The sequence below is a fragment of the Thalia democratica genome, chromosome 9 (assembly GCF_965202585.1).
Source record: "Thalia democratica chromosome 9, ktThaDemo2.hap1.1, whole genome shotgun sequence".
Classification (NCBI taxonomy): domain Eukaryota; kingdom Metazoa; phylum Chordata; class Thaliacea; order Salpida; family Salpidae; genus Thalia; species Thalia democratica.
The window spans coordinates 31,411,690-31,436,274 of record NC_139173.1 but is presented as its reverse complement, the minus strand read 5'-3'; the positions used below and the strand labels follow the sequence as shown (position 1 = coordinate 31,436,274).

Genomic DNA, 24,585 nt, shown 5'->3' with positions numbered 1-24,585 from the left:
CAATAATTATTATCAAGTTTTTTTTACTTTATATTTTTCACATCATGCGAGTGCTAATACTTGTATTTAACAATACATTTGAAGAAATTTTCTAGCAATTGTTTAGTAATAATGTACTATGTACTTTAGATAGTAAAAATTAAACAAAAAAAAGCTTAAGCTAAATATGTATAACAAAAAAATTTATGGATACGGATCATAATTGCACTTTTAAAAAAATGTTTCAAAACATTGATTTTATATGAAAGCTTATCTTTAGGATTGGTGTAAAATATTATTACCTATTTGTTATTTTCTGTACTTAAAAGAACAAAATACAAAAATGATGTATCAAAATTTGTTGTTAATAGAATCATTAAACATAGTCTAAAAGTTTAGTATTTTAGACCAAAATGCTAAGACAATATTGCCAAAATTTAATTAAAAAGTAGAATTTACAAAATCACACACTTTTATAATATAAAGTAAGTGGTTCTTGTAAATTTTAAACTAAAAGTAAGTTAAAAACAAACTATAATTTTTTTATTTGAAAGTGTAGGCATAAATAAACGATAAAATTAAATATTTGAAAAACAGTTTACCATTAAAATTCGGTTTAAGATTTTTAAAATACTTTTTGTTACACTAAAATTGCTTTCTGTTTTGCAGTTTAGTTTTTTTAACATAAAACTGCATATGTGGAACATAATGTAGCAAATTAGTAGCGATTTTTTTTTGATTTTTGTAGCTCGTTAAAACCTTTTTTTTAGGCATATCTTAATTTTTTAAATATATCTTAACTTAAAATAATCAAAAAAATCACTTGGTATGTCACAAAGACTGAAAAAATAATGAAACATAACTGACTAGTAATTATACAATAAGATATACAAGACACACAATTACAATAAAGCTAAACACATTTCGAGCAATTCTCATCAGTAGAGTACAAAGCTAACAAATAATAAGATTTCACAAACTTATATAGTAACCCAGTAATTAAATAACTATAAAGTAATCAAGAAATTAATAAACGACAAAAGCAATTAGTAACATTTAAATCATTTAAGTTTGTTTACATTATAATTTATCTAAAGTAAAACTAAACATAACTAAAATGAAAACAACCCTTATAAAATATTACAAAAATAAAAAAAACTATATTGTCAAAATCTTTTTGCTCACATAAAACAGGATTCCTTAACAAAATAAAATGGATTCTAATTTAATTTAATCGAAAACATTACTACAAAATTACTAATTTTAAATCTATTTAGATCATAACTGTTCTGCAATAGATAATCATTTAGACGCATTTAACACCTTAACCGGTATATAATTGTTCTTATCCGACAAGCACAAACTTTCTACACTCTTTGCCCTTTGGTACATGCTCTTTTATTCTTTTCCTTAGATGTCTTGTTGTTAATCCAATATAGCTTGCTTTACAACAGCAGCTGTATTGGTAAATTACCATACTTTTATTCAAGCTTGGAATTGGATCCTTACTACCTGGTGTTAATAATGGTTTAGAGGTGAAGACAATTCTAGAGTTCGCTGCATAATAAGTATTTCTTATTAATTGTCTAGTTTTCTTTTCTGACATTTCTGAGCTTTTATTAAAAAATGGAACTTTTAAAGTAACTTCACATTTTTCCGGTCCTGTTGTCTTTATTATATCCAAATTTATCAAATGTAAATAAATTGTTTTGTTAACTAGCTTTTGTGGTTAACCGTTTTTTTAAATAGTAACTTGATCTGTTTGATTTCACTTATTAAGAACTCTGGGAAACAAATTTTGTGTGCACGATGACACAAAGTTCTGATTAAACTTTGTTTTCTCTTTAAACAACAGTTTGATTAAAAGTTCAAATAGCATCCTGTAAAAGTTTTACTCATGTACACCAATTTTAATTTTTTTTTTTCGTTTAATTTGTTCATCCAAAAATACAAGTTCATTATTGTTTTTTTTTTCTATTGTAAAACTTATAGAGTCATGAGCATTATTCAAAATATTGAAAAATGCATCCATAACTTTCTCGCTTTTAACTAACACAAAACAATCATCAACGTAACTTAGGTACAATAAATTATTGTTGAAAGCAGGAACAACGTTTAATTCAATATATTCCATAAATATATTCGCCAAAGTTGGTCCCAAGGGAGATACCATGGCTATCACGTTTTGTTGTGAATAAGTTAAGGATTTAAAACTAAGCTCAATGCTAGGAATTGCAAGTTTTAAAAGTTTTTTAGAATTCATTCTGTTAAATATAGGTTTACTTATCTTATACAATGTATCAAAAAAAAATTCAATAACCTTTTTAATGGTACTTTATAAAAAAAACTTTTAACATCAAACGACGCAACAAACGTATTATTAGCTTTCATTTCTTTAATCTTGTCAACGATTAAAAAAAAGTTGTATTTTAGTATACTTGACTTGTTAACTTTAGAAAAACTTATAGGAATTTTGAAACATAAAATTTAAAAAAATTGTATAATAAACACTCAGAATTAAGTGTGTTTGCATTATATTATTTACAAGTTTTTATTTTAATTAGATAAAAAAGAATTAACTTATAAGTCTATTGATTAGCTGTGCTTGTACAAATCTGTTTTAAATTCGTTCATTTACATTCTACTAAATATTTTTATAAACAGAGTTTTTAAAAAGTAGCTCTCTTAAAAATAGCAGTTTTTAAACTTTTGATTTTTCGACCTCATTACATTAAGATTAGATAATAAAGAGTTTAAGAACTATAAACTAGAGTATTTACACTAAACTTAAACTCTAGTAATTCTTGTTGAAAAAAACATTTTTTTTTTATATTTTTAAATTAATCAAAATTTTTTACATTAAAAAAACTTATGCCTGAAAATTTATGGTTTGTTATTATCATCCGTCAATCCCAAAGTAAAGTTTTTAACTATACAAGAATAAAAAAATACCCGGATATGATACACTAGTAAAAGTTGTTATGGTGACTTCAAGGCTTAACAAGTAAACCTAACTATACAAGTAATTACACTTTAATACTATTTAATTTTTTTATTAGGAATGGATACCATACAACAAAATTAGTTCATGACTGAAAAAAAAGAAAGTAAGTTTTGTGTTTATTTTAAGTTAAATTGTTTTTTGAAACTATTCAAATGGTGTTTATTGGTTAACTGAAATAATCATAATGTGTTGTTTATTTAACTTAAGGTATTTAGCTCTATAATAACAATAAGCATATACTTCAAAATTATGTAACTATTTTTATTTTTGCTTTTTACAGGGTTGCCACAAAACCTAGAATCCTGGAAAAACCTTCAATTTGAAAATTTTTGAAAAAAACCCTTAAAAACAAGGTATTTTAAACAAAAACCACTATAAAACCAGATTTTTAAACAATTTTGAAATGCTATGTTGTAAAATTTTGATTGGAAACGAAAAATCTATCATGTAGATAAAAAAAAGTTGTTATCATGAAACATTTTCTCTAAAATCACATTTAAAATAGCTTTTTTTTCCTTTATTGTTATATGTACTACTTTTTGAAAAAACCTAGAAAAACTTGGAACTTTGATCAGTTTTTTATAAACTTTAGATTGGTAAAAATAATTTAAGACCATATGAATTTTACATCTTATTTGTTATAAAACACATTTATAGTATTTCAATTTCAATTGCTAGTATATTTTCTGTAATTTTATACTAATAAAACATCATTACAACAAATTAATTTTTTCAACTATAAAAGTTACACAAAAACATACTTTAAAAACTACACATCAACAAGCCTAGAAGAAACTTCAATAAAACCAGTAGCCACCTGTAATAATTTTTTCTTGCAAAATACAACTTGATTTTTATTATTTGAATTTTAAACAAATTATAACCAAATCAGACTTGTGTTTATGTAATTTTTAAACAAAACTTGTAAATTACTTATTTAAAAGCTTACTATACTTTTTAGATAGCTTATTAAATTTTAATACTGTACAGTGTACATTGCCCAATCCTAAAATAAGTTGTTGTATAAAGAGATTAAAGAAATTCAAAAGTCTAAGACAAAATTTTAATACTAAAATACTTTCTAAACTAATTAATACTGTTTAAATTACATATGAGTGACTATTACAAATTTCACAGTACCCTTAAAGATGCCAAAGAACAGAATCAGAGTTTATGCTCGATTCAAACCAACTGACCGTTTTCCCCATGACCTACTCACCATTTCAAAAGATGGAACTGTTAGATTTTTACTGTTTTAGTTCACTATAAACTAAGAGTTTTACATAATGCTCAAGACTTGTTTTTAAGTTTTATTTTTATACTTAGATTTGATGTGTACAGCTTTATAGTTTAATTGGTAGTTAAGTACTAAAAACACCAAGAAATTTAAAAAATGGTCATGATATTTAAAAATATATATTTAAAAAATTTATAAACTCACAAAAAATGTTTGAGTGTTTTTTTTAGTTTAATTTACATCTGAAAATATTAACTTAAACAAAGCTTTATATCAATATACAAATTCATTGAATGTTTGTTTATTGTGTTACGCAAGTTTGAGAAGATATTGGCTCCGTTTTTATTAAAAATATTAAACTAAATTTGTTTAATTTCAAGACATATATAAAGCAAATAAAAATTATCCCTACAAAAAAAAAGATTCAATATTGTGTAATTGACTCTTAACTTATTTATAAATAGTTTTACTTGACTGTTGTTTTTCTAAATACTTTTATATAAAAATTAATTTAAGAGCATTACTATCAAGTCAAGGAAAGACGACAACTCGTATTTGAAGAACAGTCCCGAGCACTTCAAATTCACTGTAGACGGAACTCTTCTCAATGCTTCACAGGAAGAAGTTAGTTGTTTGTTTGTTTATCTTAGAAGTTAAATATATCTGAAACCAACTTTGATTTATTTATTGTTTTTGGTGTGTGATATAAAAATGTGCTAAAAGTCAATCTCATTTAATGCTATTGACCTCCAGATTTCAAATATTTAGAAAGAATATTAAAATGGTTCGAAATGATTATTAAACATTTATAAAGTTTAAGGTAAACTTTAAACTTTTCAAATAGAGCTCTTTTTTGAAAAAATGATTTTAAATATTACTGCTTTAGTTTATCTGCTTTGAGTTTAGATTATGATAGTTTTTATAAAAGTTTGTTTTACTTCTTCTATTTTTGAAATTTTATATAGTTTTAAAGACGTAAACTATTATAACTCAAATAATATTTTCCATTTTTAAACTACTTTTATACATTCTAGGTTATAATATTTGTTTATGTTGTTAATCAAGTTTAGTTTTTAACTATTTTAATTAAAATTTCAAAATAAAAACAATACATTTTTAACATATATTCAACTTCAATGACTTACCAACAAACTATCTTCAGAATCATTAATAAGTTAATGCAAGTAAGAATCCATAACAAATTTGTAAGCTTTATTTTATGAAAAATTAAATTGAATAAATTTGTTCAGTATTCAATCTACCAAAGAAGCTGTGCAGTGTACATTAAGTAAATTTATAAGCCTATATATAATTATGTATAAATATTCAATAATTGTGCTAAACTCAACAATCTGCCCAGGCTACAAATTCATGATTCTACACAACAGTCACAAGTTGATACAAACTTAATTATAAACAATCAGTTGATATTAAAATTTATATATCATTGAAAACTGTTTTTGCATTTGCTGCATCTATTTAAAATGTGACTTTTGAAGGTTGAATATTGTAGATTTTGCTATAAATTTTTTTTTTAATGAACGAAAAAACTTTGTATTTTTGTTGAATTAGTTTTGATATATAATTTTTTCTTTTCTGTACTTTTCTAATGTACATAGTTTACAATCATATTTTGAATTGAGTTTAGCTATTGTTCTGATTAATGTTCCCATTTATTGTTGTAGTCTAAGTTGTTGTCTTTTTGGATCTAGACTTAAGTTGATAGCTTGGTTGAAAACATTTTGTTTGCGAATGTTTGTTTGTGATTTCAGTACTTTTATTTGAATGCATTTCCCGTTTGTCCGACGTGAAGTTTAATTGTGTTTCCAGTTGCAACAACAGATAAAGTTTGATATTTATCATTGGTTGTTTAACGGGCATATGACTAACTTTTTGTTTGTATTCATTTTGCTGTTTTTTTATATGTTTTACTTTTGTGTTCTATCATTACACTTAATTTGCTTATTCAGCTGTAAATAAAATTGTATACAAAATATTAATTGTGTTTTTAACTAACAATTAAACTAAGTAGCTCTCCACAAGACATTGTCGGTACCAGTATTCTTTTAAAATAAAACACAACGGTTTTTGTGAGAAAAACGTTTTTACTAGCTTATAAGGTAGGCAAATTTTTCAGTTATTATCATTAAAAATATATATTTGTATCAGGTATACTCGAAAATGGTAGAGAAGATGACAGAGAAAGCGATGGACGGTTTCAACTGCACATTGCTGGCTTATGGGCAGACGGGAGCCGGTAAGACTTACACTATATCAGGTGCCACTGAAAATTACAAGTTGCGAGGAATCATACCGAGGGTTTTGTCTAAGGTAAGTAGTCAATGTTTGGTACAAAGACATTTTCTGTTAAAAGTATGTTCTCTTTAAGAAGCATTTAAGTGTTAGATAAAAAGTTTAGTTTCAAGTTTTATCTCAAGTTAGTTTATGTCAATTTTTTTCTCAGATATTAAAAAAAAGGTTAAAATATTTAATTTGGACAGTTTAAATTAAAAAAAAATTGTTACTAATATTTCAATTTTTTTTTCAGTAATAGCCTTTTAAAATAAGTGTTATTTAGCAATGTATTTTGGTTAGATAAGAAGTTTTAAGCACAATTATTTAATTTTTTTAATAAAATATTTTTAAACTTAATTATTAGGTTTTTGGTCCATAGAATATTGTTTGAGCAAATTTTACAGTAATTTTAAAAATGTAATCTTTAGTTTATAGATACGCTTCAATTTTTGTTATAAATATTCTGAACAATAAGTTTTTGCTTATTTAGAAGTTCAATTTTATTAAGTATAGACTAAACACATGTGTATTAAAAAAAGTTTTTTTTTTTCTGCATATTAAATTTTAGTTTTTTTTTAATAAGCATGAGTTTAAGATAAAATAAAAATCAATAGTTTTATACTCTAATTAAATTTTTAGAGAAAATTCGTTGAACCTTTTAGTTGTGATATTTTAATTGTTTTAGTTTAGAGTTATGTTTTAAAAAGTTGATATCTTAATTCTTTCTTCTTGTGTAAACTCCTCTGCAAAAATTTACAAAAGTTAAAGTTTTTAGCTTTTAAATAGTAAAATGTTAACAAAACTTTTTTTTTGCTTTCTAACAATAATGAATTTTGTTTATCTTAACAAAAACAACTTAAATTGATAAGTCCAATAATTTATGAAACAGAAAGTTTACAACTAAACTCTAAGAGCGTTTTTTTATAAAAACATATCAATACTTTGGAAATAATTAGTTTTAAACTTATAAATATTTTAGTTAGATTTTAAACCTATGTTTAGGTGTGTCAAACTATATAGTTTAATTAAACTTAAAATACTTTTGCTTATGTAAATATTGAATATTCTACTGACAATTAAGTTCTGTTTAAATAAGTCAAAAGTTACAATAACAGCAATCTGTAAAGTAATTATTTCATTGAACTGACGCACGTTTCTCTGTGTTATACGAATAATATTACAATAGAGTACTTTTAAAGGGATGCACGACAATTTAAATTTTTGGAAAAAATTTCAAATGGTCACAACTCAAAAAGTAATGTATGTTTGAATAAAATAAAAGTAAAAATAAAATTATTGATACCTACAAGCCATTTTTTCCTTTTTGAAAAAATTTAAATACAATTTTAGATATGGCTAATATAAGTTTTAAAATACAATAATTCTAAATAGTTTTCAATTATCTTAAAAAGTATTTAAAATTCTTCAAATAATAAAAAAATTGGCTTGTAGGGATTAATAAGACCTAAATATTAATTTTTTTATTTTATTCAAATATAAATTATTTTTGACTTGTGGCCTTTTGAAAATTTTTCCAAGAATTTTAGTTTTCCGAATTTGAATTGCCATGTAATCCTTTTAAAGAATAAAAGATAAAGAGTTGAAGATAACTTTTGATTTATTAAATCAAGTACTTTGCAAGTTGTTCTTATTGTTATACTCCAATGGACTTGTTTCTTTCGGATCTCAATTGAAAGCATTAATAAAAGTGAATAACTTTTGAACAGTTCAATAATGAGTTATAATTTTTGATAGATATTCAAACAAGTAGAGGAACATTCTGACAGATCGTACAAAATACAAATATCCTACATGGAAATATACAATGAATCAGCATACGACTTGCTTGCTACTCTACCCGACGCAGAGTTCAACGAAATTCCCTGTTAGCTTTTCATTGTTTAAAATTACGACTTTATAATGACATCTTTATAAATTACGACTTTTTGTTTGAAATTATCGACACTGGTATTGGATGTATGTTTTAAATGTTTTAGTTTTTGTGATTAAAAAGATTTTATGTGAATAAATATCAGTTTTATTTTTAATTTAAGGTGAAAATTTCAAAATGTTTAGATGTAGCTTTAAGACTAACATATAACTATATCAGTTCAAAAACATCATCTTATTTAATATAAAGTAAATATAAAATATGTATAATTTTGGAAAAATATTTCAAGTAACTAATTACAACATTCAACAAAATTTGAACTAAATTTTACATTCACACAAGCAGACAACAAGAAGTACATACTGCGCAATAACGACACAGCAAAAGGGGGAAATTTGACCTTCATCGATGACGTAGACGGTCACGTGTTTATCAAGGGATTGTCGCGTCATACAGGTACGTAAACTACGTTATAATAAGGTTGCTTCAATTTTTGAAAGCTTAAGCACTATTACTAGTCCTTTTTAGTGAGTTATATAGTTATCCTTGGACTTTAACAATGTTGAGTTTGTGTGTAGGTAGTTTGGCCTAGGGTTTTAATTTTAAAACTTTAAACAGTAAAAAGTCTCAGATATTTTTAGAGTTTAATGAGTACTAGGTGTGCATAGATTTTATATGAAACAATCTACTGTGCACAGATTTTGTAAAGATTGGGAACCACTGGTTAAGTATTCCAAAATGCTTAAAATTGTACTTGATTTTTTATCCATTGTTACTAATATAAAGTTAAATAGATTTTTTCTAAGTGTTGAACTATATTCATAATTAAGAATTAATTTTTATATCAATATCTAATTGTGCAACATCTATAACAAACATTATAAATAACTTTGAAAATTAACGAAACTTTTTAATAGAAACTAATTATAAAAAGCTTTAAGTCTACGATTATAATGTGCTTTATTTTAGAGTATTGTACAAGAACTTTAGATTATCACTTTAAAGCTTTTGTAAATAGTTACTTATAGCAATTGAGCAAATAAAACTTACAAAAAGTACTTATTTTCGAAGTATAAGAAGACACCTTAAAGTTATATTTATTTTTGTACATAGGAAAAATGTTGAGATAAAAAAAAACATTATAACCACTTATATCAGTTATAACTTTATTAAGATAAAAAATCTTTACTATCAAGTGTCTTTCAAAGTAAATAAATCACCATCATACATTCAACAGCGAAGTGCGAAGGAGACTGCTTGAACTTGTTTTTCGAGGGAGAAACGAACAGGAGCATTGCGGCTCACTCTCTCAACAAAAACTCCTCAAGATCCCACTGCATATTCACCGTGCATATTGAGGTATTCGATGAGTTGTTGAAATAAGTTTTACATAATCACGTTTCAGTCAACTCTTGATAAATAAAAGCCTGAGATATTTAAACGTATTTTTTAATGTTGTTGTAAGAATTTATAATTTTGGGTGACTCTCATATATAGCTCATATACGATTGTATAAATAAAAAATTTATATCTTAATGTACGTGCTTCAACTTATTAAATAGATTAAATATAATTTTGCACAGTTTTAACTTTTCTGGTTAACATAGCAGATGATAATTTTTTAAATTGTTTTATTTGTACATATCTTTACTTAAAGTCGCGGTCAAGATCCGAATCGAACGCCAAATATATCAGCAGCAAGTTTAACTTGGTCGACCTGGCTGGTTCTGAAAGGCTGAACAAAACACACGTAAGTTTGTTTGCATAATCCACATTTAAAAGATACTTTGATTTAAATATTAATGAAACGAAAGATAAAATTTTAAAAAAAGATTCTTGTGCAGTATTTCAATTAGCTTGTTGTTAGGGAAAATATTAGAAAATGATAACTTGAACAGAAGTTTTAAACTAAATGTGAAATTTATATTAAAAACAAAAAGTATATTTGACAAAGAACTTATAAAGATTAGTATTTAGAATACGGGGGTGACCTTCTGTTGTAGTTATAGAATGAAAATTTAACACGACAACTGTCTAAGCTTCTTGCTTCTTTTTTTGTTTTGTTGATGCTTTGTAACTTGTGGGTTTTTTATTGTTCAATTGCAGCTTAAATGTATTAAGAATAGTTGCTTTACAATGAATGTTAGTTTATTGAACAACAAAAAAAGTAAAAACAATTGGTCTTAGGACCTGGTGCACGTAAAAACCTTTCGGTTGTTGAAAATATAGTAAATATGACAATGTTTACCGAGAGATACAGTTCTATTTAGGTTGAATAAACATTTGAAGCTACAACTATTTTTTTTATAATGTTTATAATTTTTTAGTAATAACATATATTACTCCAAAGTACCTTCAATCATAAATTAGATAGCAGAAACTTGAAAAATATTTTTTAATTTTGTTCTTAGCTTTTTATTAGAATTATACCATCTTAATTTTTTTAGTTTACTTTCTTTTCCATGATGTTAAAACAATAAAATTACTAAACCATACTTAAAACTTATTGATCAATTCAGTTTGTTTTGTTTATTACATGTTTAAAAGTATTTTAGTTAGAGTTTAGTTTAAAAATTTATAAGTTTATGTTTAAATCATTTATAGGTTCTGTTTAAGGTATATATACTTTTAGGTAAAAACTGTTAATAAGATATTAAAATCAAAGTGTTGTAGCTAATACTTTTTTGTGTATATAAAAATTGTTTACTTTTTTGAAAGTTTTTACACTGAAGTGAGCCAAATATTCTTAAAACTTAGTTTTCAAACACATAATGTTAAAGAAAAGGTTTTAGTTTGAAAATATTATTTTTTACAAAAGTTTGAGATAAAAAACTAAACAGAACAAGTCTTTGTTACCATTTTTTTTATTGTTCTTTTATATTCGACATAAAAAAAAGAGTTATAAATTTGTTGTAATAAGTACAAGTATTTAAGTAGAACAGTTGTTTATGTTTCAAAAAAACGTTTAAAAGTTCTATTTTTAAGGTGTTATTTTAAATTTTTGAACAGACTATTTTTAAGTTGCAAGAATGTAAGTTACATTTAGTAAAGTAGTTTTTTTTTGTTTGTAAAAGTTTCTTGCTACATATATACTAGAGGTTTTATTATAGAAAGTTTTCATAAGTTTTAGATTCATTTTGAAAAGTTTTTAGTAATAAGAGTATAAACATTTTTTTTTTAATAAATAAAATTACAGGAATTCCTACGAAAACAAAAACAAGGAGATACATGGGTAAATTTAGTTATTAAGATATTTTTTAGGTTTATAGTAATAGTTTTTTTTTTTAATTTGCAATTTTTTTTTTCAGCCCCAGCTAACTTTTATTAAGGTTTTAGTTATAAACTGTAAAGTAGTATTTTTTTGTTTTATTAGATAGACACAAATTAATAAAAGTGTACAAAAAAAATTAAAAAATATATTTAAAGTATGAATTTTTTATTTCAAGTCTTTTATTTTAATTCAAAGTTTTGTTTTAAACATACAAAATTTAAATCGAAGTATGATGTTTTAAGAATATTTAGTTAATGTTTTCAGTTATAACAGTGTATATGTAGCAAGGATGCTTTGATTTTAGTTTTTTATTACCTAAAATAAAAAAATGTAAATTTAAAAAATGCAATAAGTTTACTTAGTTTTAAACATAATAATCACCAAATTGTTGAAATGTCTATTTACAGGGTTGCCACAAAACCTGAAATTCTAGAAAAGGCTAGAATCAGACAATTTAGGTTAAAAAAAACTGAAATTTTGAAAGTATCTCTAAAAAACCTGGAATTTTGAATAATTTTTCATTGTTAAGTAGTAAAATTTTGATTTGACACGATAAATCTATCATATAGATTAAAAAAATTGTCATCATTAATTTTTTTTCTTGACAAACTTATCTAAAGTAGATTTACAGTATCATTTCAGTGTTGTTATACTACTTAAAACAGTTTTTAACCTAAAACTTAACTTTAAACTAAATATTGTCCCAAAAAAGTGTACTTAATAAAGCCTTCAACAAATTCAGAAAACCTGGAAGACATTCCAAAAAAACCAGTGGCAACCCTGTATTTAAAACAAGCAGAAAAATCTTATTAAAAACATTTTACCTTTGTTTTCTACAAATAGCTAATAAATTATTAGTTAAGATTTCTACACTTACAAACAATAAATTAAGTTAAATTCAAGACAAAAACTTTATAGATATTTATTTTTCAAACTAATAATTACCAACAACTAGCGCACAAGTTTATTTAACATACCTTGGTTACCTTTAATTTTAAGAAGAGTTTTAAAGATGAAAATAACTAAAGAAAAGTTAAAAAATTGGTCTTTTTTTTCGTTTGAATAAACTTTTATTATGTCTAATGTTTTTACGTCGTGTTAAAAATATTTTTTATCTTAACAGTCAGTGGGTCAGACGAAGGTAGAGGCGTTGTACATCAACAAGTCCCTGTCCTACTTGGAACAGACAGTGGCCGCCATGGCTGAGAAGTTCAGGACGCACGTCCCGTTCAGGCAGACCAAACTCACTCACGCCCTAAAGGTTTGGATGTTTGTTAAATAAATTTAACAGTCAGTAATATTGATAATAAACTGATTAAGTAATAAGAAATTTTGCCTTAATATGTACAGCTTGTTATTTGGTGGTGCTTATGTTTTAAGTTTTTAATTTTATAATGAAACATTTTTTCCCATTCTTTAATAATTTGTTTTGTAAATAAATTATTTTTTATTTGAGCAAAATTTGAACTCTACTTTATATATAAGTTGTACAATGCTTATAATTACCAATTTCTTTAAGTGTTTAATAGTTTTGAAAACGCTTCTATAAAAAGCAAATAAGCATAATCATAAGTTACATGATAATATAGCTGTCATTTTGTTCTTTTATAAAATAGTATAACCTTTGTAACTGTTTTGTATTCAGTTTAACTTCTATAGTGCTCTGATTAGCAATAAATTGAAATTAATGTTGTTTTTGAAAAGTAAACCTTAGATTTTATAAAGTTGTTTATAAAAAGTTATTATTATCTTTAAAATTTATTTCGCACTAGTATTCTAATTAAATCAAACACTATAAAGGATTCACTGGGAGGAAAGTGTCCGACCGTGCTGATTTGTAATGTCTACCCCGATGAGGACTACTTGGATGAAACTGTTTGTTTTAATAATTTGTTTAACTACATTTGCCACTTCATACATAACTTCTAATAGTTTTTATTTGAAATATATCGTTTTTTTCATTATGCTATGACAAAGTTAAAGTTTGAATTAAAGTTATGTATTTAGATGTAAGATAACTATGCTCAATACTATGTAAATATTCATTTGTATACACTACTTGTTTGCCATTTAAAAGTTTTAAGTGTTTACTTGAACTTAAAAAGCAAACTAAAAAGCAGGTTAAATTTTTACATTGCCTTATAAAACTTAACAATATTAGAAAAAAAAAAGTCGTGTTATTTTTAGTTAGGAAATATAACTTAGTTCATAAAAAGCATTTTGTAATTTTATAATATTTGTTGTTAATTAATTTTTCTTAATTAATTTTTTTATTTAGTTATTTATATGCTATTTTCAAGTATTCGATAATATTTCAAATTTTTTTTTTAAACTAACAGATAGCCACATTACGTTTTGGGGCGCGCATGATGCGGATACCAGTTGAAGCGCAACCAAACGAATTGTGTGACCCGTTAGCACAAGTTAACGAACTTTCAGAACAAGTTAAAGCGCTCAAACTGGTTCGTTTGTTTGTATATATGGTTTTTATTTTTTAGACGATAGTTATATAACCTGTTTGTTTATTTGTGTTTTCAATTTTTTGGTTATTAAAATTTTTACTTTTATTAATAATTTTGTAATTTTTACATTAATTTTCAACTTATTAATTACAATGTTATATGTTTATTTTTCATAAATGCTTTGAATTAAGATTTAAACAGAAAAACAAAATACTATATAGTATCATACGAATTTGTTTCTTTAAATAGTTGTTTTCTGTTATTTTTCTTAGTAAGTTTTGCTGTCTAATCTAACTAACTAACACTTACTTTAAACTAAGCTATTTTTCTAAAACTCCATCTTTAATTAGATAGAAAATAAAATTCATCATCTTGATTTTGGTTAACTTCTAAGACAAACAAAAATACTGTGTAATTTGCATGTATGAAAGATATCAAAAAAACAAGTCTGTACTTGATTTTGTGTATTTTTATCTTCAAAGATTTATGTTCGACAAGTTAAATCTAAGTGTGCTTTTTACATCTTGATAGCGACTAAACAAACACTCATGATATTTTATGATTTTCTTTTATTTGCTCAGTTTTAATTTTTTTAAATATTTCTAACAGGAATTAAGTATGCATGACTCCATAGTGAATCGAAATAGTTCGGAATATGAACCGTTATCTGAACACCAAATTGTAGATATAAAAACACAGGTAGTAAGAAACATTCATTTCAATGTGTATTGTATTTTTATTGTATTAAAGTTAAAAAGTTATTCAGTAGTTTTTCACAGACAACTGAAGATTGTGTTTGTACTTATTACAACTTTAAAATTGATAGATGCTATTTTACTTTCAAGCTTTTAAAGTTCTAAAACACTTTCTAAAAGAAGGTTGCTCTTTAGTTTAAAGTTTTTAAACTGTTAAATAGTATTTTTTTATCAATTACGTTACAAAATACTTTTTATTTTTTTGAAGTCTATTAGTTATTTGCTTAACTTTTTAAAACTCGTTCTTCATGTATAAATTTAGTTTTAGGTGTTTCATTTGATAGATTTAAAAAATAAATTTAAAAAAAGTTACGTTTTTTAAAAGTATCATTTATAATTTATTACTTAACAAAAATCATAAATTTTGATTCAGAAGTTTATGGATTACGTTAAGGATTAAAGTACGTAATAATAATTTTTAATTAGCCAAAAGATAACTGTAATGTTCTGTTTTATTGTATTTAATATGATCAAAACTGTACTATGATTAAAATAAATCTAAAAAAAGCTCAAAATTCTTTAGCAGGTCCAGAAATTTTGTAAAGAAATTGTGTACAAAAAAGTCTCAAAGTTTTTTTATTTATTCTTTTAGTTTTTTTAGTTATATAAAAAGCAACGTAATGTAATTAAATATTTTTAATTCACTTCATTTCATTTTGTTAATGAACAAAGTAAATTTTAAAACATGTGTTCATAGTCCTAGTAACTATGTAATTTAAATCCTTAAATGTTACATGTTGCTATACTGAAAAATTAAGTTAGGAACAAACAAACTTTGTAAAAAACAGTTTAAATTATAACTAACTTTAAAGTTTTTTTTTATTACAGTAAAGTTCTTAACTATTTTTTTGTTTTTATTTTTTCAAGGCACTAAAAGTTCTGCCACTTGTTTTTGTTTTCTCGCTTAAATACTTTTTTCGAAATACTTAAGAACTTTACTGTAATAAAAAAAAAAACTTTGAAATTAGTTATAAATTAAACTGTTTTTTACAAAGTTTGTTTGTTCCTAACTTATTTTTTCAGTATAGCAACATGTAAATACATCATAATGTATTCTAATTTTAATTTTTTTCTTCTCAGGTGCGCAACTTTCTGGACGGCAAGGCGTCGGACGTGGACGTTCAGAGCATGCGACACCTGCAGCAGATATTCAGGCAGTTCAGGAAGGTGGCGTCCGACATCGAGAAGGACCTGATGGCGTCCATCAGGAACCAGTACTTCCTGATTGACAGGTCGGACACCGACACCATTCAGACTCTTCAGAAGGTTGGAAAATAATGTTTGTGACACTAAAAACTTTTTGTGGTCGTTTGTAACCACAGGTAATTTTGTTTTGTTCGAGTTAAGCTTTAACTTTTCCAACCGTGTTTTTTCAAATTTATTATTACTGGAATTCATACTGATTTTAAAAACTAACTGGAACTATTTTTTATGTAAATAAACTAAATTGAAATTCACTATTCTGATATCGGAGAAAATTAATTTGTGATTGTTTATAAATGCAAGTAGTTCTATATTGTAAAAACTTAAGTATAACTTGAAAAAAAAAAATTGTTTACAATGGTATTAACAACATTTAAACTGGCAATAAAAGAACTAATTCTTTTTTTTTGTAGGTGAACTAATTTGAAGTTAACTAAAATTATCTTTATAGAGTAAATCAAGCTCAGATGCTGCGGCAAAAAGTATTTGTTTGTCAAAAGTTATTATTATTGTTTTATATTTTTTACTATTTACTCGGTTTACCTTTTATTAATTTAGTGCACATTGCAATACTGCAGAAACTTGAAAACTTTAATTATTACTTATTCTAAATTAGTCTGTGCAATACAATTAAGGATTTTTATTTTAATTTCCACTTTTATTAAATTGATAATATTTTACTTTATAATTAAAATCACAGTTTATTTTGCTTAAAAATGTTTGTCTTTTACTTTTGCTTCTACTTATTATGTTCTATTTATAGCTTTAAAACGATGTGCACCACAAATTTATGACTGATTTAGTTTTATTTGAATGAAAAATGTATGGATACGTTTGTGTTGTTATTATTTTTGTTAAAAACTTATTTACTAAATGATTTTATTTAAATGAAGAAGAAATCATAAGTAATTACATAAGTAATATCCATGTTAAAAAAAAGGTTTGTCTGTATGTACTTTGTTTTACTGTTTAAGTAATATTCTAGTGCTTTTTTTACTATTGTATAATGACATTTAAAAAGCAAGTGATTTACTTTAAAAAAGTTAATAACAAACACTTGGTTTATTTATTGCTTAGTATTTGCTAGTAATTAAGATAAATAGCATCATTAAAAAATTTTCAAATTAAGAGTTGTGATTTTTAAACTTTTTAAAAAGTTAAAATAAATTGTATAGAAAATAAAGTTTTCTGCAAACTCAATCTGTACACTTTGAAATATTATTTAGAAATAAAATTCATAAAGTTGTATAAAACTAGTAAAACTTGATTAGATTTTAAAAAGAATTAATATGTATTCAATCAAATTATACAGTATTTACCTATTTTCATCTTTTTTTTACTCAAAAATATTTCTACTCACATTCGTTAACTTTTCAAAATTTAAAAACTTTTTTTATTTATCAATCTGTTGAAATAACCAAGTTTTTAGTTCAGAAAATTTTACACTTACAAGTTTTTATTAATAAAACAAATTTTAATACTTTTTTTTTCAAACAACAGCAACTGGGAATAAGTTTGGAGGACTACGACACGTCCAACTCCGACGGGGGAAACCTGAACCAGTTTGGCGGGAACCAGTCGCCAGATGGCGTGATGAGGGGCAGCAACGCGGGCGGCAACACCACCAAGAAGCAAGGTGTCGGTAGAGAGCAGTCCAACAAGAAGAACAAGGACCGTAAGAGCGAGAAGAGGAAAACGTTAGAAAAAATAAGTGCTTTAAAGTACTTGTAAATTTTTACCTATGGATGATTTAAATTAAATCAAAACTATAGTAGTTTTCAAACAATTTTTTTTCAAAAATAATTTCTTTAACATTGACGATTGATTTTATTTCATAACTTATACCAGCAATACTGTTTTTGCATGCTGAAACTAAACTTTAGAAAATTAAATCAAACACCTCACACGAATTTTCAAATCAGCTCTAATTTTAGAAGCATTGCAAGTTTTTCCGATTTCTTTTCAAACAAACACTAACACGTGATTGTTTTCTCACCACCAGGGGCAACAGCAAGCCGCAGAACGCGGGCTCGACGGCGTCCGTGACCGACATGAGCGGCACGCCCCAGGCCAACCAGCTGAAGAACCGGCGCGAGACCATCCTGGAAAACCAGCCGCAAGGTGGCGGGGGCAAGAGGGGCAGCGCCGACCCCAGGGAAATGTTCTTGGGGGCGCAGATGGTGAAGGAACAGCCGCAAGGTGGCGCCAAAGAACAGGGTAGCTTGGCGTCCAACGAGAGCATCGAGATCGACGTCAACAACAAGATGAGCAGACCCGGGTAATTACCTAAGTTGAGAAAATAAATTCTAGCTGTTCTAGATAGATGCCAAGTAAAAGTATGAAATCAGTTCGTTTTATAAAATTAACCTTTATTGTTTAACTTGAAAATTTTAAGATATTTTAATTTGTGAAAGATTGGTTTTGTTAAGCCGACTAACAAGTTTGTTTGCAAATTCTATAAATTGATTTTTTCTTAGACAAGTCTTAAAACACCTAAGATAACTAATTTTTAGTTTAATAAAGTTTTATAAAGAAGTTTTCAATAAGGTTCTGCTATATTTTAAGAAATCACTGCTTTAAAACTTTGTGTGTTAGACTGTCAGTAAAAACTTGATGACAAATTACTTTTTTTGGTTTAGATTAGACACTTTAAAGTTTATTTTTAAAACAAGTTCAAAATGTTTATACCGAAAGAATATTTCGTTGTTTTTACTTGGACACTTTTACCGCTAAAAATATTCCTTCTTTCAAACAAAAAAAAAACTTAATTGTAAGTCGTTCAAACGTCAGGTGTGTGTTATCTTGTTTATTTTAAAAATAAACTTTAAAGTGTCTAATCTAAACCAAAAAAAGTAATTTGTCATCAAACTTTTACTGACAGTCTAATACACAAAGCAGTGATTTCTTAAAGTATAGCTGAACCTTATTGAAAACTTGTTCATATAAAGTTACACTAAGCAAATTATTATTTTCACAGAACTCCTCCGAACAGAGGGGAGGCGTACGAGGAGTTCAAGAAGGAGAGGGGTCAGGAGATTGCGAGGATATTGAACGAGAACAAAACCATCCTCCAGAGCAAAAAGAGAGAGGTAATTTTCCTGTTTTGATACATGTGTAGAAACGCCAAATCGCAAAATATTTCAGATATTTGGTATGACCTAGTAGTTTGACGTTTGTTTGAAAGTGGTTTTTGAAGGAGAAACGTAAGTTAAGAAGTAATTAAAATCAGGAGAATAAATGTATTAAAGTTGTTATCAAAATACTTTGTATTTAGATTTAAAAAAAATCTACAAGGTACATGAAACTAATGTTAGTCATTGAAAAATTAGGATTTATAATGGTTACAGAAATTTTAATTTTTTCTAGCTTTAAAACCCTGAATTTTTTTGGTGTTTTTATATATAAAATTAATATATAATTTTATAAGTAATTTTTCTTTAAAAAATCAAACCTATTAAATTTAAACTTTTTAAATAGAAAAATTTAACTCTTTTTTTGTAGAAATTATTGTAAACTTGTGTAACTTACTATTTTAAACTTAAAATTGCATAAACACAAAATAAATAAAAAAGCTTACCTTATATGTAAAGATTTATTTCTTCTGTTAAAAAGTTTTACGTTTATAAAAATTACTCAAACCGCTGTTGGCTTACACGTAAAAATTTTGTGGTTTTTAAACGCACTTACATGTTTTTTGTGTTATTCAATATAAAATGATACACATGTTTTAACGTTTTTTTGTTTACATAATTTTTAAGTCGGCATATTTTACTTGTAACTTTTAAGATTTCATAACTACAGCTTAAAAAAAATTCCATCGAAGTTATTTTATTTTGGGTCTAAAAACTTAACTTTTTACTAGAAAGATTATTTTTATTTGTTAAAAGTTTTGAACATATAATATCTTCCACTTGATAAATCAAATGGTCAATTAAGTTTTTTGACTGCTGAATAAACAAAAACCAAACCTTGTCCTTTCTTTAAATTTTTGAAAAGTTAAGCTTTGACTTATATGGTATTTTCCCACTCAATAATTTTAAATATATGTAGGTGAGAGACCTAGCCCACGCAGTAAACACGAGCAAACACATGATAGATGGCGCCAAAATCGCTCTTGACAGAAAGAGGCAAGACCGATTCGAACAAGGTTCACTTTATTTATGAGTTTATTTAATTTAATTCTAAACTAAATACAATTTTTTTAATAAAGGTAAACGTGATTGTATACACAAAAATTTTTAAATAACTTTACGCCAGCTCAAATTTAGCTATCATTAGATAAATTTAACTCAGCTGATAACATTTAGTACTAACTCCTTTTCTACTGTAATTACACAAGTTTATTTTTCAAATATATAAGTTGAGCGCAATAGTTTTTTACTTAAATTGATTAAAAAAAAATTACTATAATTATTTTAACATATGAAAAAAATGACTCACTGTATTATTTGTACTTAAAGCTTCTTAATTAATTAACAACAAATATCTTTTTAGATTTCAATGTGTATAATACAAGTGTGAGAACCATAAACTATTTTTATTTTTAGTTGTAAAACGTATATTTTGTTGTTAAACAAGCTTCCGCTAATGATGTTTAAAAAATAATTTGTAAAACAGAAAAAAAAACTTTCGCAGAAACTTTATAAGCATAGCTAATTATATTACTTAAACTTCTATTTTTTTAATTGACAAAAAAAATTTGCCAGTTTTATTAGCTGAATCTTATGCTTATTAAACGTTCCACTTTTTTTGCTGAAAATCACTCTTCATTAAAAAACAAAAGTTATGGAACAGTCACGTGTGATATCAACTTATACTTTCATTTTAGGGGAATTTGTGAACGAAGATGGTGAAATGGTAATAGACGAGGAGGAATATGAACTGATTAGTCAGCTGAATGAGCTCAAGAAAGCTTACAGGTTTGAAATATTAAAAATTCATAGCAATAACAGTTTAACGTTGTTATTTGTAAATTTATATGTCCATATAGGGTTTGTAAAGGCTTTTTACTTATAATTTTAGCGTATACAAATAAACAATAAAATAAATTTTTCAGTTGATCTAAGACTATCTAACGCTTCAAAACTGTTGTACAATGTAACATGTATTTATAATACAAACTTACAGGATTAAATATAACAGTATTTACTACAACTTAAAACGCTGTCAAAAAGAGTTCACGCTTTAATTCGATTAACACATATTTAATTTTTAAACAAAGACACTATTTAAAATTATATATCAATGCCAAAGTTTTAACAAATATTTATTTATTTAAATTTTCTAGGTTCTGTCAACATATACTTTTTGATAATTAAATCATTTATTTTAAAAAATACAATGAAGCTATTTTAAACGTAAAGTTTTATAGCTATGTGTTTAAACAAAATTTTATTCAGGTTATAATATGTATGAAAATAAAGTTTTACAATCTATAAACTCGTTTGCGTTTTAAAAGCAGTAAGTTATATTTTTAAGTATTTTTTATACTTCATTAGTTTTAATTTACACAACTTGATAAATTAAATTTATTAAACAGTTTATAATTTAATTATTTAAATAAATTTACAACGTCATAAAATGATTTTCTTATAGTCAACAATATATTACACCACATTAAACTTTGATTAAAAAATATGTTAAAATCAGAAAAAAAACACTAAACAGAACTTTTAAAAAATAAATTCAACAGCATTGTTGTGCAACGTTTTCGACAAATCATTATTTTTATTGCGTTTCGTAAACAAATCAAACTTAGCGGCTCGTTAAACCGCGAACAGCACTGAATTTTCACAAAAAACACAACTTTCACCAAAATAAAACAAATTTTCACTCTTCGCTGGTTTATCTCACACTTTGTCTTTATTCTTTTAACAGGTGGTTTTTATCTAAACGACTTTTTAATGTGTTTTCGCAGGAAAGATTTCAACGGTTTGAAGAACGCCAAGGCAGAAGTTGAATATTGCGATAAACTAGTTAAACAATGCAGAGAAAGATTAGTAAGAGGTGAATATTATTAAAAAGCTTATAAGAAATTTTACTTTATGTGTATACATTACATTTATATTAAGTTTATTTACAAAATAAGTTTCTAAGAAGTTATAACAATACTTAAGTTTTACCTTCTGGTCTTTTTACAACTGTATTTTGAAAACTTTACTTGTGCATATATAGTATTATAATGAACAATAAAATACTTTTTGTCAATCTAAACAATATTTGATCTTATGACATCAAAGTAATTTCACAGTTTATTTATGAAACCTTATTATCCATAAAATTTAGACAAAATGTTATGGATAATAAGGTTTCATAAATAAATTGTAAAATTACTTTGATGTTATAAGTTCAAATGATTTTCTAAATAAAAATATAAGCTTTGTCATGTGACTTTTATGAAACTTTATGGCCTTATCAAAACTTACATAAGTTTTTCTTATCTTTCAAGTTTTAATCAATTCAACAGCAATAAAGTTTAGATTAAGTAGAACTTTGCTCACGAGTTACTAAATACAGTGTTTCAGCTTTCTTGATTGATACCTTTTATAACCTTCAAAATAAAACAAAGCATTGCAAATTGCATTGTTTATAAACGTTAGCACGAGATTAAAGTTCATACAAAAGTTAATTAATTTTCCCATTTGTGGTCAAAGTTGATTTACAACTTTTACAATTAAAACTTTTCTTCGATCTGCAGTAAAATTACATTTGACTGTTACTCCACCACCCAACAATAAAGTTGAGTTACTTTCTATACAGAGTTCGACAATTGGTACAACGAGATGTTTCTTCAGGATGGGGAAATAACCGGAAACGCACCTAACACTTTCACCGCCCCCGCCGAACTGTACGTCGTCGACGAAAATGTTTGTTTTATTTATTCTTATTTAATTAACTACTTTGTTTATTTATTATTTGTGTGTAGTTTACTTATATGATTATATCAATAGGTTGTCTATGAACTTTTGACTTAAAAATATGAATTAAATAGCGTGTGATTCAGAATCAAAGCAATTGTGTACTGGTGCTGTTAAAGGTGTTATAACGCTTTCAATTCATTATACAATCACTTTCAATAAAATGAAAAGGCATAGATAAAATTATCTATATGATAGTTAATTATGTTATAGAAAATTTTAGCATTATGTACTATCTTAAATATAATAACGCTTAACGATTGATAAAAATGATTGTGTAATAAATTAACAGAGCTTACAATAATTTGTATAATTGAAAAGTTTACCAGCTTAACGATTATGAAGTAAAGTCTTAAGCACTATGTATTTCTTTGGAGTAAAATATAAAGATTTAATTCATTGACATCTAACACTAGATTTATTTCAAAAATTTTAAGAGCTCACATAAAACTCATGCTCATAAAACTGTACGTTTAAAAACAGTTGAATTTGTTCAGGTTTTTGTTAGCAACAAGTAAAATAAATTACCCACTAAAAAAATTATAAATATTTTTAGGAAAGATTCGAGCAGATTCAACAAGATTCTTCCGAAAGCAAACAAGCAGCTATATTTAACCAGGCCAAACTGCGCACTAAGAGAAGAGTAAGTTGAAAACAAGCATAAGAAAAAAATTTAAAATATTAAGTATTAAATATTTATAAATACATATCAGTATATTTTTTAATTAAAAAATAAATATATATTGGTAAAATTTTGTATGTAACATTATTTACATTTTAAGTTATGCATTTAATAACTTGACTAGCAAAAGTTGTTCAAAGACCCATGTTATTTTAAATATTGTTATTGTGTTCACGAAAGGAGCTTATTTTTTACAACAAGTTATAATTTCCACAGAAAATGTTAGAAAGGACGTACAGGCAAGCGCAGCCCGCCAAAAACATGCCCATTGGGATTCCCCGGGTCACCGTGAAAAACCGACCCCCCAACGAAATGTCTACTTACTAGTGATTTAATTTGTCAAGCCAATTGTATTGCAGATATGTGTGTGTATTTTGTCTTTATAAGATGTATTTTATTTATGAATAAAGCACTGTGAATCATAGACTTTTTATTTAGTAGAAAATACTTAGTAATACTGCAGTAGTTTTAAAAAAATCCAAGTAAAAAAACCGAACAAATTCTATCAAGTTATTTTCTTTAAGCTTTGTCGCAGTATTTAAAAAAATATTTATCATACAATTAACAAAAAATTATCATATCAATAAAATCAAGCACAAAATAAAAGTTCATAAATAAAATATAAGTTTAAGTCATGTATTTTATTATAAATATAATACGTGTAAACTCCGTTAATGCACTCATTTTGTACAAAAATATGTACTATTCATTTACTACTTATATATGATATATTCAAAATAAACTTCAATATGCTCTAGGGAAAGATTGAGAATTGTACTAAAAAATTTTCGAACAAAAACACAAATCAACAAGCTTGAGTTCTCACAATGAAATGCAGTTATAAAAACGCTAGGAATGCTCAAAGAACTCCTCAGTTCAAAACATAATT

At 25.5% G+C, this 24,585-nt stretch overlaps 1 protein-coding gene across 2 annotated transcripts; it reads left to right on the top strand.

Annotated features, from left to right (window-relative positions):
• Positions 1-2,999: 2,999 nt before the first annotated feature.
• On the top strand, positions 3,000-24,084 carry LOC145844459 (kinesin-like protein KIF9). Of its 2 annotated transcripts, none has more exons than XM_082951864.1 (22): positions 3,000-3,086; positions 4,121-4,221; positions 4,737-4,844; positions 6,390-6,551; positions 8,271-8,400; positions 8,752-8,862; positions 9,644-9,765; positions 10,064-10,156; positions 12,801-12,938; positions 13,478-13,552; positions 14,017-14,139; positions 14,749-14,838; positions 15,975-16,160; positions 17,598-17,794; positions 18,100-18,375; positions 19,075-19,186; positions 20,148-20,244; positions 20,926-21,016; positions 22,015-22,103; positions 22,857-22,963; positions 23,571-23,657; positions 23,913-24,084. In XM_082951864.1, the coding sequence occupies exons 1-22, from the start codon at positions 3,068-3,070 to the stop codon at positions 24,021-24,023; spliced, it is 2,625 nt and encodes an 874-aa protein (XP_082807990.1). In that variant the 5' UTR covers positions 3,000-3,067; the 3' UTR covers positions 24,024-24,084. The 2 variants fall into 2 exon arrangements, with proteins under 2 accessions (XP_082807990.1, XP_082807989.1); XM_082951863.1 differs by having other exon boundaries at positions 8,749-8,862.
• Positions 24,085-24,585: the final 501 nt, after the last annotated feature.

Coding starts and splice junctions, on each gene's coding strand:
- LOC145844459 (XM_082951863.1), top strand. Junction 13,553..14,016: donor AGGACTACTTGGATGAAACT/GTTTGTTTTAAT, acceptor TTAAACTAACAG/ATAGCCACATTACGTTTTGG. Junction 14,839..15,974: donor TTGTAGATATAAAAACACAG/GTAGTAAGAAAC, acceptor TTTTCTTCTCAG/GTGCGCAACTTTCTGGACGG.